Source organism: Myxine glutinosa, chromosome 3 (genome assembly GCF_964187855.1).
Source record: "Myxine glutinosa chromosome 3, kmMyxGlut1.1, whole genome shotgun sequence".
Classification (NCBI taxonomy): Eukaryota; Metazoa; Chordata; class Myxini; order Myxiniformes; family Myxinidae; genus Myxine; species Myxine glutinosa.
This window is the reverse complement of record NC_136263.1, coordinates 21,863,236-21,876,366: the sequence shown is the minus strand read 5'-3', so window position 1 is coordinate 21,876,366 and position 13,131 is coordinate 21,863,236. Positions and strand designations below refer to the sequence as shown.

At 46.6% G+C, this 13,131-nt stretch overlaps 2 protein-coding genes across 5 annotated transcripts in view; both read left to right on the top strand.

Annotated features, from left to right (window-relative positions):
* LOC137423772 (solute carrier family 25 member 34) overlaps positions 1–11,376 on the top strand; it is a 45,726-nt gene extending 34,350 nt beyond the window's left edge. For both annotated transcript variants that reach the window (XM_068111258.2, XM_068111259.2), the window contains one exon: positions 10,273–11,376. In XM_068111258.2, the coding sequence (XP_067967359.1) occupies positions 10,273–10,434 (162 nt within the window). In that variant the 3' untranslated portion in view covers positions 10,435–11,376. The remainder of the gene's footprint in view (positions 1–10,272) is intronic.
* A 645-nt stretch (positions 11,377–12,021) lies between these two features.
* Positions 12,022–13,131, top strand: part of OAT (ornithine aminotransferase) — a 121,445-nt gene continuing 120,335 nt past the window's right edge. For all 3 annotated transcript variants that reach the window (XR_013622788.1, XR_013622787.1, XM_068111256.2), the window contains exon 1: positions 12,022–12,391. The gene's annotated coding sequence lies outside the window, so the exon portion shown is untranslated. The remainder of the gene's footprint in view (positions 12,392–13,131) is intronic.

The following is a 13,131-nucleotide window of genomic DNA, read 5'->3' as shown; positions in this document are numbered from 1 at the left end:
TTTCGAATACGAATCAAATACGAGCTTGAGTCGAGAGGGCGAATGTACGGGTTGGGAATGTACGGGTCTCCCCTCCCCCACCCGGCAATGCCGGGTACTTCTGCTAGGATCACGTGATGTTCCAACTTTGCCGCCATAATCTCACAGTTATGCGTTCGCACGTAATTCAGTTTTTCCACATTTCAGCGAGGAACATTGCCATTCACACCACATAGGTTTTTGGTCACTTTCATCTGATATTTGTGATTTATTTCAAACAAACTGAATTCCCATCTACACGGCCATGTATTCCTATTAACGTTACTAGGGCATGCCCGTACTATATATAAGCTAGGACGTGCCCGTACGTGGGTGCCCGTTCCTTGCCAAAAAAAAAAAAAAAAAAAAATTTGTGTAGGGGTGTGTGTGTGTAAACATCCTAGGGCGTGCCCGTACGTGGGTGCAAAAAAACATGCGTGCAAACAACAACAACAAAAAAAAACTTTGAAACCACGTGGCAGTAACGACCACAGAACCCCCCCCCCCCCCCCTCTATTTACATGAATGGTTTGGTCCATTCGCAACGACCACAGAACCCCCCCCCCCTCTATTTACATGCAATGGTTTGGTCCAAAGCGAACGGCTTGCGGTGTTTGGTAAAGAAATCGCCATAGCTCGGTAACTACTTGTCCGATTAATTTCAAACCTTGAAAAGGCACATCCTCGGGTCCCCAGCAATATACCTGGCAAGTTGCAAGTATATCGGACCCGTGGTTGTCGAGAAACAGCGGTCACAGACAAACAAACAAACAAACACACATACAGAGATTACTGGAATTATAGATAGATGTAAAGTACATAAATTGTGTGGATTACATCATTTCTGGATGTGATCAATTGCCAGTAACCATCTATATCCCTCCCCTCCCCTTCCCTCCTCCCCTCCCTCCCCCTCCCTTTCCCCCCTCCCCCTCCCCCTATGCTTCCCCCTCCCTTCCCCCTCCACCCTACCCTCTCCCCTTCCCCCCTCCCCTTTCCCCTCCCCTCCCCTCCCCCTCCCTTTCCCCCATGTCCCTCCCTTTCCCCCCTACCCCTTCCTTTCTGTCCTACCCCTTCCCCACCCCCCTCCCCCTCCCCCCTCCCCCTCACCCTCCCCCTCCACCTCCACCTCCCCCATGCCCCTGGCCCTCCCCCTCCCCTCCCCCTCCCCCTCCCTCCTCTCCTCCCATCCCCCCCGTTCCCCTCCCCTCCCCCCACTCCCCTCCCCCTCTCCTCCCCTCCCCCCTCTCCTCCCCTCCCCCTCTCCTCCCCTCCCCCCACTCCCCTCCCCCCAACCCCCATCCCCCCTTCCCCTCCCCCTCCCCTCCCCTCCCCTCCCCCTTCCCCCTCCCCCCTCCCCCCACTCCCCTCCCCCCTCCCCCTTCCCCTCCCCCCTCCCCCCACTCCCCTCCCCCCATCCCCAACCCCCCCTCCCCCCTCCCCCTCCCCTCCCCTCCCCTCCCCCTCCCTCCTCCCCGTTCCCCCTCCCCTTCCCTCCTCCCCCTCCCTCCCGCTCCCCCTCCCTTTCCCCCCTCCCCCTCCTCTACCCTTCCCCCTCCCTTCTCCCTCCACCCTACCGTCTCCCCTTCCCCCCTCCCCTCCTCTCCCCCTCCCCTTGCCCCCATGCCCCTCCCTTCACCCCTACCCCTTCCTTTCTGCCCTTCCCCATCCCCCTCCCCCTCCCTTTCCCCCCTACCCCTTCCTTTCTGTCCTACCCCTTCCCCATCCCCCTCCCCCTCCCCCTCCCCCTCCCCCCTCCCTCTCCCCTCCCCCCCCCTCTCCTCCCCTCCCCCCTGTTCCCCTCCCCTCCCCTTCCCCCTTCCCTCCCCTCCCCCGCCCGGCAATGCCGGGTACTTCTGCTAGTATATATATAAAGGGGCCTTTTCTATGCCCCTGGCATTTTACCCAAGAATTTTCTTTCTTTTCTATACATAGTTTGCCACATGGCACATCCTGTATAAAAGGGCCTTTTCTATGCCTCTGGCATTTTACCCAAGAATTTTCTTTCTTTTCTATACATAGTTTGCCACATGGCACATCCCATATAAAAGGGCCTTTTCTATGCCTCTGGCATTTTTCCCAAGATACATTTTAAATACGAACAAAATGCATTTGCTCATGATTCAAGACATTATTCAAGACGACATAAATGACTTGGAAAAAGTAAGGGGGAAAAAAATATTCAACCCAGCCAGGATTTGAACCAGCAATCCCCAGCTTGGGAGTCTGATGCTGTATCCATTAGACCATTGAGCCAACACGTTAGAATAATTTTTTTAAATATTTTATAGGGGTATAAAGTGTGTATATATTGTTACGGATCTGGGGGACGGCACTCCCGTTAGCAAGGGGGGGGGGGGTTAATCCCCTTGTCCTGTTAAGCTGGCCGTCTCCGCTGGTCCTGGAAGTATGACGTCACGCCCGGTCAGCGCTGAATAGGGTATTAGGCCAATCCTTCCTATGACCTAAGTACCAGCGCCTTCCGGTACGCAAGGAAATACTCCCGCCCGTGCCGCAGCGTAATTGATTGATTGCGCCAAGCGAAGCGAGCCGCGACGCGGGCCGTTATCAATGACTAACCCGATTATAAAGCGTTTGCCGAAATCGCACCACAGGAACTCAATGGGGAAATCACTAAAGCGATCGGACGAGAAGGAAACCAAACGGGTAAGAAATAACAGGGATTTATTAATTATGTACAAAACCAAAGAAACCAAAGGAAGAAACGAAAGTCATTTACAGAAGAGAAGACACAGTGCAATCCTTATACAAGCTTACTTATTCCCAGGGACAAGACAAAACAAGACAAACTCACGTACACGAATGGGGAATTCTCAGGCAGGAATGGCGGGAAGGATGAGAAGGTTCAGGTGGTCCACAGAACGGGCGACAGGGAGGTCCGAGGATCGCGGCACGACGTCAAGGTTCGCGTGCACGCACTTGTTCTTTTTCAGAGTACTGGTTGGTATCGCGAGCAGGGCGTGCCGATTCTCATCCGCCTTGCGCTCCTTGGTCATGCGTCTCTCTCCACAGAACTCGTCAAGCGCCTCCCTCCACAGAACTCTCAAGCGCCTCCTTTCACAGAACTCTGGTGGGGGCTCCGCGCAACGGGTTTTATAACCCCGCCCTTGGAACCCTCACGAACCTGCCAGATCTTTCTCTCCACGTCCTCTCAAGCCATGCCCACCGATTCCTGGTTGGTCATAAGGGCTTTCTGGCTCCACCTTTTGGTGACGAGGTGGGGCCACACCTGTGAGGTGGTAGCTCCTCCCCCTTCTCCGATGCTGGCCTCGTGGGCAATGGAGTTTTGGAGCGAGCGGTAAGGCGGCTGCGGCTGGCAGAGGCGCTTTGGGGAAATTGAAAAGGGGAACTATCTTATTTGTTTAATGCAACGCAGATTCAACTATGGGCAACATAGCCTTACCTGAAACACAGAATAACGATATAACTATAGAGAGGTCCTATGATTTGCTATGTGTTGCAATGTGGACTAACTAAGGTGCACTTATTTCAATTAACAGCCAATTAAGGGGAAATGTACACAGGGGTTATTTATAAGGAAATTTACTACTAAATTGACAAAGTGAAGGTTCTAAAAACCGCAACAATATGTATATATATATATATATATATATATATATATATATATATATATATATATATATATATATATATATATATATACATATATTATACAATATACCAGTGGAGGCCGAGAAACGAATTTTCAGTCCTCATGTTGAGGTTGCATACAGAGAAACTGCCCCCAAAAAAAGGAAGGGGAACTTTGCACCTCCTCCCTTGATTTCCATACAATAAGCAATTTCATATGGTACAATACTCGTAATGATGCTGAAATTCAGATTTTAGAATAATTACGTTTTAAATACGAACAAAATGCATTTGCTCATTGTACAAGATGTTCATTTGCTCATTATTCAAGAGAATATAAAAGACTTGAAAAAGTAAGGGGGAAAAAAGTATTCAACCCAGATCGGATTTGAACCTACAATCCCCAGCTTAGGAGTCTGATGCCTTATCCATTAGGCCATTGGACCAGCCCAGCATGTTAGATTTGTGTAATAATATTGTGAAGAGTTATAAAGTGTGTATATATTTATGTGTATATATTTATATATATTTAATTTTTAAGCATAAACTATAGCACTTGTGTGGAATTTGTTTAGAAAGCCATTAACTAGACCTATTGGCCGATGTATATTCCAAGTTTCAGCTAATTTCAATTTATAGTCCTTGAGATATGAGCGCTAACACATTCTGGGAGGACGGACGGACGGATGGACACAAACGTGATTTTGAGGGTTTTCTAAATACAACTCAAGAATGCATAAACGGACGTTGCTGAAATTTGGAACATATTACCTCAACGTACAAAGCATTTCATTCTGATATTTGCAGCTGATTTCATCCAGTAGAAGCCGAGAAACGTATTGTTGTGGTTTTGCAATAAAGAACACCCCCTCTAGTTAATTGCACGATGACATGTAGCCTGCATTAGTCAGTTATTTCTTATTGAAGGTAAAGATTAGCTCCCTTCCCATTGTGTAGTAATTAAAGCAAATATGCATTAAGTTTAGGCATGATTCAAACCTTCGTATAGTTGAAGGAAGATGCTGGTTTTATGTGCAAGGAGGCGTGGCTACAAGCACAGTCCACGTGATCAACTGCAACTGTGGTAGGCGTGGCTAAAAGAACCGCCAACGTCACCAGCAGGTAACCAATGAGAGGGCGTGGACACATAAACGACCAATGAGAGATCGTGGATTCCTATTGCTCAGGTGCGCTGCGGGTCAAATCGATGAATTGGAATTGTCTCTCCATGGACACGGTCCGCACTGCATGGTCTTCGGTCCATGGTGGTGGTGCATCTGTGGAGGCAGGGCCATTCACATGACAATACCTTTGCCAAATTCTGTTTGTGTACACGTTTACCAGTTTGCACATTGTGCCATTTCTGTGTTCCAGGTGATCTGAATTTGTTGGACAATTGAGGAAGTACTGTATACTATAAATCCTGGTTTGTCAACATATGATGATATTCCCAGTCATTCAAGTCCAATTTCGTCAACTCAAATAAGGTTTTACCTCCTATCAGTGGTACATTTTATACATGCAGCCTTGCTATCTTATTGGTATCCTGGATGTGTCATCCTTGCATTTGGTAATTCATTCATTGTGAGGTTCTTGTGAATACATCCATCTTGCTTATTAGCAGTTCCCTTTCGAGCCACCACATGACCATCAGGAGGGTGAACCTCCATTTTATAATGTTCTTCATTTTGTCACCATAGGTTTAATTGTTAGTTTTCCATTTAGTGTGGTACTGGTGGATATTGTCCACGGTGTATTTGATATTGTTATGTCGGTGGGGTAGAGATACTTTAGACCAGGTAGATTTGTGTAGGTAGCGTGCTCCGGATGTCGGGTAAGAACCATCGCCATGTAGTAAGTTTTGTTTAGCCGGTTGATGTGTAAGAGTGAATAATTGTGGCCATACGAAGATAGTCCTTGTGTTAACTAGTTGTAGGGATTATGTTAATTCCCCTGTTCATCAAACCTCAGTGATTTATTTCCTATGTCCCTTTTGGCACCACACCATAGACACATATCCAAGCCACGCAATCGCCCGCATTTAAACTCACTAAATAACAATAAAAAGCACCAGGGAGCCAGTTCTGAGCACTGCCGATGGCACGGCAACCAGCTACAGCACACATCGTCGAGCAGGCCGAAGACACGCCCCGAGGAGCCGTGATTGGCCAGGGCGGGGTAAGAAGGCACTCGCTGATTGGTGAAAGAAGGCCAAGGAGGCAGCAGCACGCTGATTGGCAAGGTACGACCGATGACATCAGAGGCGGACTGCACGCTGAGTGGTGGAGAGCTAAGCCTGTGGTGTTGGCCGGCAGGGATTGGAGGAGAGGCACCGAGGACGTCACAACCCGACATAAAAACCATGTCTGACAGGCATTTTTCTGGCTTGCTCCATGGTCATTCTTGCGCTCTGGTCTTTTTCTGCTTGTTCTCCTGATTCTCATGGCATACGCGCGTTCTGGGTGATGGTGGACGGCTGTGCGCTGACGAATATCCTCTTGCCTTCATGTTTGGGACCTCGCGAGTGATTGCGCGTAAACGAGGGCGGCTTGCTGTTGGAACCCACGGGGCCAGGGTGAGCGAGACGCCCAGTGAGACCGAGCAACGCGTGAGCGAGGCGGACTGAGGCCTACTTTCTGCCAAGGCAGGGACCGCGTCCGGATTCCCGCGCAGGAATGGTGGCCTGAGACGGGTCTTGACGAGGTGCCGGGACAGCCGATTGAGCTAAGTGCATGATAACCCACACATATTTTATTTTCTAGTTTATTTTCATCCTTTGTCTGTGTGTAAGTCTGGTGTGGCGGACGTCCCATTTCGGATTATAGTTAGCGTGCATTTTCTTATCAGTATTTTTCATTTAATAAACCCTTTCGTTATTTTCTGTACATTTATAAATCCGTTTTGTTTGAGTTATTTTCCGCAGGTTCAGGAACCGCCGGCGGGACCACAGGTAGGCTCTTCAGCTTCCTCCCCTCTTTCTTCCTCCGGTGCATATATATATATATATATATATATAAAGTCCGCATTTGAACTGAACGCCCACGAGTAACGCTCGATTGCCTTCCGTGACTCCCGGTGTTAACTGAGAGCAGTCACACGACATGGGAATTAACATAATCCCTACAACTAGTTAACACAAGGACCATCCTCATATGGCCACAATTATTCACTCTTACGTGACAACCTGCTAAACAAAACTTACTACATTGTGATGGTTCTTACCCGACATCCGGAGCACGCTACCTACACAAATCTACCTCGTCTAAAGTATCTCTACCCCACCAACATAACAATATTTTGTTGACACCTATATGAAGCTTGGTGTGGGCACCATGCCAAGAGTGTTTTCCCCACCTTCACTCCTTCAGTGACTGAAAACCAGACCTCGGTATTACAGGAAACTTTGAATCGTGGCCCCACTAAGTATACGCCAAGGACACCGGGCTAGTTGGCATTTCCAGGGTATTCCTGGTGGCAGTTATAGTTGTTCTGCTTCGAGGAAAATAAAATAGACCTGGTTGTTTTTGTGAAAGATCAAATCTTGGCAGGGTGAGGTCAAATACTTGTCGGTAGTTGATGCTGATGAGAATACAAAGGCTTAGCTGGAATAATATGCAAGAAACTAGAAGATGTATTGTAAAATTCCAGAGGAACCAGAAAGGGTTAAATTAGAGCTAGGCAGTACCGGGACATTGTAAGAAGTGTTTAAATGAAAATGCTAAAAGTGGAGGAGCTTCCCCACCCCTCCCAATTTTTTTGGTTTAACCATTTGGACTCTAGTTTGGTTAATCAGCACTACAATGCTAACTAGAAAGCATCTGAAAAGGCATAGCCCGTCCAAGTCCGTTTTCTATTTACACGTCTTCTTCTTCCATATGCTCAAAATAACGAAAACAGTTTAAAAAAAAAAATACAAAATGAAAATTGACAATTTAATGCAGCCTTACCCTTTGAGCTTTAGATCTAAAAAAAAAAATCAGCTTCTAGCTTTTGATTGTTGAACCATTCCTGTAACCCAATATACAAATTCTTAAAATTTCAGGTCAATTGGATGAAAATTGATGATTTTATGTAACCTTGACTTTTGAACTTTTGATCTAAAAAAAACAATCGACTCCTACCATTTGATTAGTGAACCAATTCAGTGACCCAATTTGCAAATTCTTTAAATTTCAGGTCAATCGGGTGAAAATTGGCAATTTTACGTAACTTGACCTTTGACATTTTCATCTAAAATAGAACAATCAGCTTCTAGCTTTTGATTTGTGAACCAATTATGTCTCAATATGCAAATTCTTAAAATTTCAGGTCAATCAGGTGAAAATTGGCAATTTTATGTAACCTTGACCTTTGACCTTTTCATCTAAAATAGAACAATCAGCTTCTAGCTTTTGATTTGTGAACCAATTCTGTGACCCAATATACAAATTCTTAAAATTTCAGGTTAATCAGATGAAAATGGATGATTTTAGGTGATGCTGACCTTTGACCTTTTGACAAAATTATGAATTTGCCTTCTCTGTAGTATCATAATAAATAAATTGATATATGTGGGAAAATTACATGCCCAGACCAGGAATCAAACCCAGGTCCTCTGGAAAGCCGTACCTGTGCTCTGCCATCTGAGCTATCGGGGCGACCCTGACTGAATATGCAATTTCCCCACACATATGAAAAAAAAAATGGTAAAATTTTTTTTTTTAACCAAAAAAAGTACAATTGGTAAAAAAAAAAAAAAAAAAAATTGCATGATTGGTAAATCAAATGGCAGAGCTGAAGACTGATGTCTTGGAGCAACTTGACACCATGACTGTTGTACATTAGAGATGACGTATGTCTTGGAGCAACCTGACACCATGACTGTTGTACATTCGTGATGATTGATGTCTTGGAGCAACCTGACACCATGACTGTTGTACATTAGTGAAGACTGATGTCTTGGAGCAACCTGACACCATGACTGTTATACATTAGAGATGACGTATGTCTTGGAGCAACCTGACACCATGACTGTTGTACATTAGAGATGACGTATGTCTTGGAGCAACCTGACACCATGACTGTTGTACATTAGAGATGACGTATGTCTTGGAGCAACCTGACACCATGACTGTTGTACATTCGTGATGATTGATGTCTTGGAGCAACCTGACACCATGACTGTTGTACATTAGTGATGATTGATGTCTTGGAGCAACCTGACACCATGACTGTTGTACATTAGTGATGATTGATGTCTTGGAGCAACCTGACACCATGACTGTTGTACATTAGAGATGACGTATGTCTTGGAGCAACTTGACACCATGACTGTTGTACATTCGTGATGATTGATGTCTTGGAGCAACCTGACACCATGACTGTTGTACATTAGTGATGATTGATGTCTTGGAGCAACCTGACACCATGACTGTTATACATTAGAGATGACGTATGTCTTGGAGCAACCTGACACCATGACATGTACATTCGTGATGATTGATGTCTTGGAGCAACCTGACACCATGACTGTTGTACATTAGTGATGATTGATGTCTTGGAGCAACCTGACACCATGACTGTTGTACATTAGAGATGACGTATGTCTTGGAGCAACTTCACACCATGACTGTTGTACATTAGTGATGATTGATGTCTTGGAGCAACTTGACACCATGACTGTTGTACAGTAGTGATGATTGATGTCTTGGAGCAACCTGACACCATGACTGTTGTACAATAGTGATGACATGTCTTGGAGCAACTTGACACCATGACTGTTGTACATTAGTGATGATTGATGTCTTGGAGCAACCTGACACCATGACTGTTGTACATTAGTGATGATTGATGTCTTGGAGCAACTTGACACCATGACTGTTGTACATTAGTGATGATTGATGTCTTGGAGCAACCTGACACCATGACTGTTGTACATTAGTGATGATTGATGTCTTGGAGCAACCTGACACCATGACTGTTGTACATTAGTGATGATTGATGTCTTGGAGCAACCTGACACCATGACTGTTGTACATTAGTGATGATTGATGTCTTGGAGCAACCTGACACCATGACTGTTGTACATTAGTGATGATTGATGTCTTGGAGCAACCTGACACCATGACTGTTGTACATTAGTGATGATTGATGTCTTGGAGCAACCTGACACCATGACTGTTGTACATTTGTGATGATTGATGTCTTGGAGCAACCTGACACCATGACTGTTGTTCATTAGTGATGATTGATGTCTTGGAGCAACCTGGCACCATGACTGTTGTACATTTGTGATGATTGATGTCTTGGAGCAACCTGACACCATGACTGTTGTACAGTAGTGATGATTTATGTCGTCTTGGAGCAAACTGACACCATGACTGACTTTACTTTTGGTGTGCTTGCATACTACCAGGTCTCTTCAATATTGTTGGATGATTGCTAGATCGTAATTGTGCTTCCCTTGTAACTTTCTCGCTCCTGTATCGCTTGTTCATTGCATGTTGAACTCAATTTGCATCGCTCACGTGATGGTGACCCTTAAATGTCTGTCTTTCTCACCGTTTCGATTATTATTGATCTTTGTGTGCCCTTGTTTTCCCATCTCCTGAGTATTTCTGCCTGTTCGCATTTCTCCCGCCAAATCCTCCGCATACCTACCAGGGCCGCCTCTACAGTGGCGTGTTGGACTGCCTCCGGCGCACTGTCCTGTCCGAAGGCCCGTTGGCATTGTACAAGGGGATTGGACCAGCGTATCTGCGCATGGGACCGCACACCATTCTTTCACTTCTACTATGGGATGTATTTAGGGGTGTGCTGGTGTGAGAGCCAACAAAGCACTAGGCAGGTTTTGGGAAACATCTGCCAATCTATCTGATGAGCTTATGGACCTTTTACTTTTTAAACCACTTCAATCAGTAACTTTGTAGGTTTAATCACCTGTTGAATATCATTTTATGACTTTTTTTAACCATTCATGTACCATACTCTCTATAGAGCGTCATTTCTATCACAGCGGTCTTTTGGCGGACACCACTCACATGCGGAATACTGCACCAAAGGCAGGTTTTTGGGGGGTTTTTTGTATAGAAGATCGAGGCTCGTGTAAGAGCGAACATTAATCACAAAAAGACAAACTGACACATAAAACATGTGATAAAGGGAGCGGGAGACAAGATGGGGAAAGGGGGAAGCACACGAGTACAACATTTAAGAGCAGGGATATCGGGAGATCCGTGGGAGGGAGAGGGCTTGGGGGGAGGAAGGAGGGGGTGGGGAGGGAGAGGTATAAAACACATGGACACTGCTAGGACTTCTAGGAAAGAAGCCAGAATTTCAATGAAGTGGATCTGGGGTGAATTAACGGGGGTCGAAGGTTTTGGATGGGGGAAGATAAGAGATGGTGATGAACAGCTGTTTTAAAGACCTGGAGGGAGGAGTGGGATTGAAGGGAGTGGGGGAGTTTGTTCAAGAGGCGGGAGAAAAGAGGAATGAAAGAGTGAAGGTGAATATAGAGTCTTGATTTTGGCAGTTTAACTATAAGTATAAGAGGGTTGCAGGCAGATCTTGTGTGACCTGTAGGAATATTTGGGGGACAGACCATTTTTAATTCTGTTGTCGGCCATTTTGTAATTCGCTGCATCTTTACGTACATGTGATTTATTAAGCTTGCACTTTGTATGCTACTTTATCAAGAGTTTTAAAAAATGTATAATGTACTTTCAATTATATAGAATCTACATTGGATTAAAAAAAAAAATACCCCAAGCTATTGGCCTACTCTCACCCCTGGTCTTTGTCCCCGAATTCCATTTTCCCCACATTCATCTACCCTGACAAAGCTGCCTTCTACTGTGTTCTTCTCACTGCCAGTGTAGTGAGTGCTCTGACCACTCCAAATCCCCAGGAGTACGACTTGGGTTAGGGTTCATATGAGACGAATGCCCTGTTTCACAGAGGGGGGGGGGGGGATAGGTAGGACATTACGCATGATGTCACCAGTTTTTGGACCAATCAGATGCTGTAGTCACATTTTGAAACGGGTCTCATGCGCATTCGTTGTTCCTCACGTTCACAGATCAGATTATTTGTTTGATCAGATCCAACAATGAGTGTCAGTAATTAGAAAATCCCAGCAAGTGTCTCGATCCGACACAGATCTCAATATTTGAGGCCAGACAGCAATTGCATTTCGCTTCATCTTTCATCTTGATTTGGTTTCAACATCAAATGTAGCTGAGAAAAATGTACTTTTCTCTTACAGCCAAAGAATAAAACATCATTTTGTCCATCTCGATTGAAACGCCTGTTGTAAACAACCTCGATGGCAATAGAATTGCGTCATGACGTCCGACAGAAGGCAGCTTTTTCCACGCCCACCACCGTTTGGGTTAGCAAAAGCTCCGCGACGGCACGTGATGTCGTCTCGACCAATCAGGAGCGCGGCAGAACATTTTCACGGTCAATTTTCTCTGTCCAGGAACACAGGAAGCGAGTCGGTCCATCAAGCTTGCGCATTGGTTGCCAACATATGGTTGCTTCTCGGTACTCTAGCCTTTTTTATTTAAATGCTGAGCGTGAAGTAACGAAGCAGGGGGTTTAATTCGGAACGGACACTCCAGCCATGACGCCACCGAGGCTGGTTCGATATGGATTGGAGAATGGGAAGGAGGGTGTGAGTGGTTAGAGGATGATGGATAGAGGGAGGATGGCAGAATCGTAGTGAATGACTGACGCGCCGACGCGCCTCCCCACGTTGTCAAAAGCAAGCCACGAGTTGAGGGTAAGTTGGCTGTTGGCTCTTTTGATCACTCGATCCTTTCCTTTTATAACAAGTTTGACTTCGTCTGTATTTTTTCCACAGAACGCGTAATAATGCACGTTAATTGACGGTAAATGGCGTGAAGACGCTTATTGACACCTTGCTGTGAAAGGTCGTTGGTCCATTCTGGAAATAGCTACCTCACGTCACTCCTCAGCCGCCTCGACCCCACCTCGGACCCCTCAACCCCACCTCGGACCCCTCAACCCCACCTCGGACCCCTCAAGCCCACCTCGGACCCCTCAACCCCACCTCGGACCCCTCAACCCCACCTCGGACCCCTCAAGCCCACCTCGGACCCCTCAAGCCCACCTCGGACCCCTCAAGCCCACCTCGGACCCCTCAAGCCCACCTCGGACCCCTCAAGCCCACCTCGGACCCCTCAAGCCCACCTCGGACCCCTCAAGCCCACCTCGGACCCATCAAGCCCACCTCGGACCCCTCAAGCCCACCTCGGACCCCTCAAGCCCACCTCGGACCCCTCAAGCCCACCTCGGACCCCTCAAGCCCACCTCGGACCCCTCAAGCCCACCTCGGACCCCTCAAGCCCACCTCGGACCCCTCAAGCCCACCTCGGACCCCTCAAGCCCACCTCGGACCCCTCAACCCCACCTCGGACCCCTCAACCCCACATCAGTCCCCTTGCTCCTTCACGGAGCTGCTCGAGCTGTTACTTATTATGTCCGAATCATTTGTCAAAC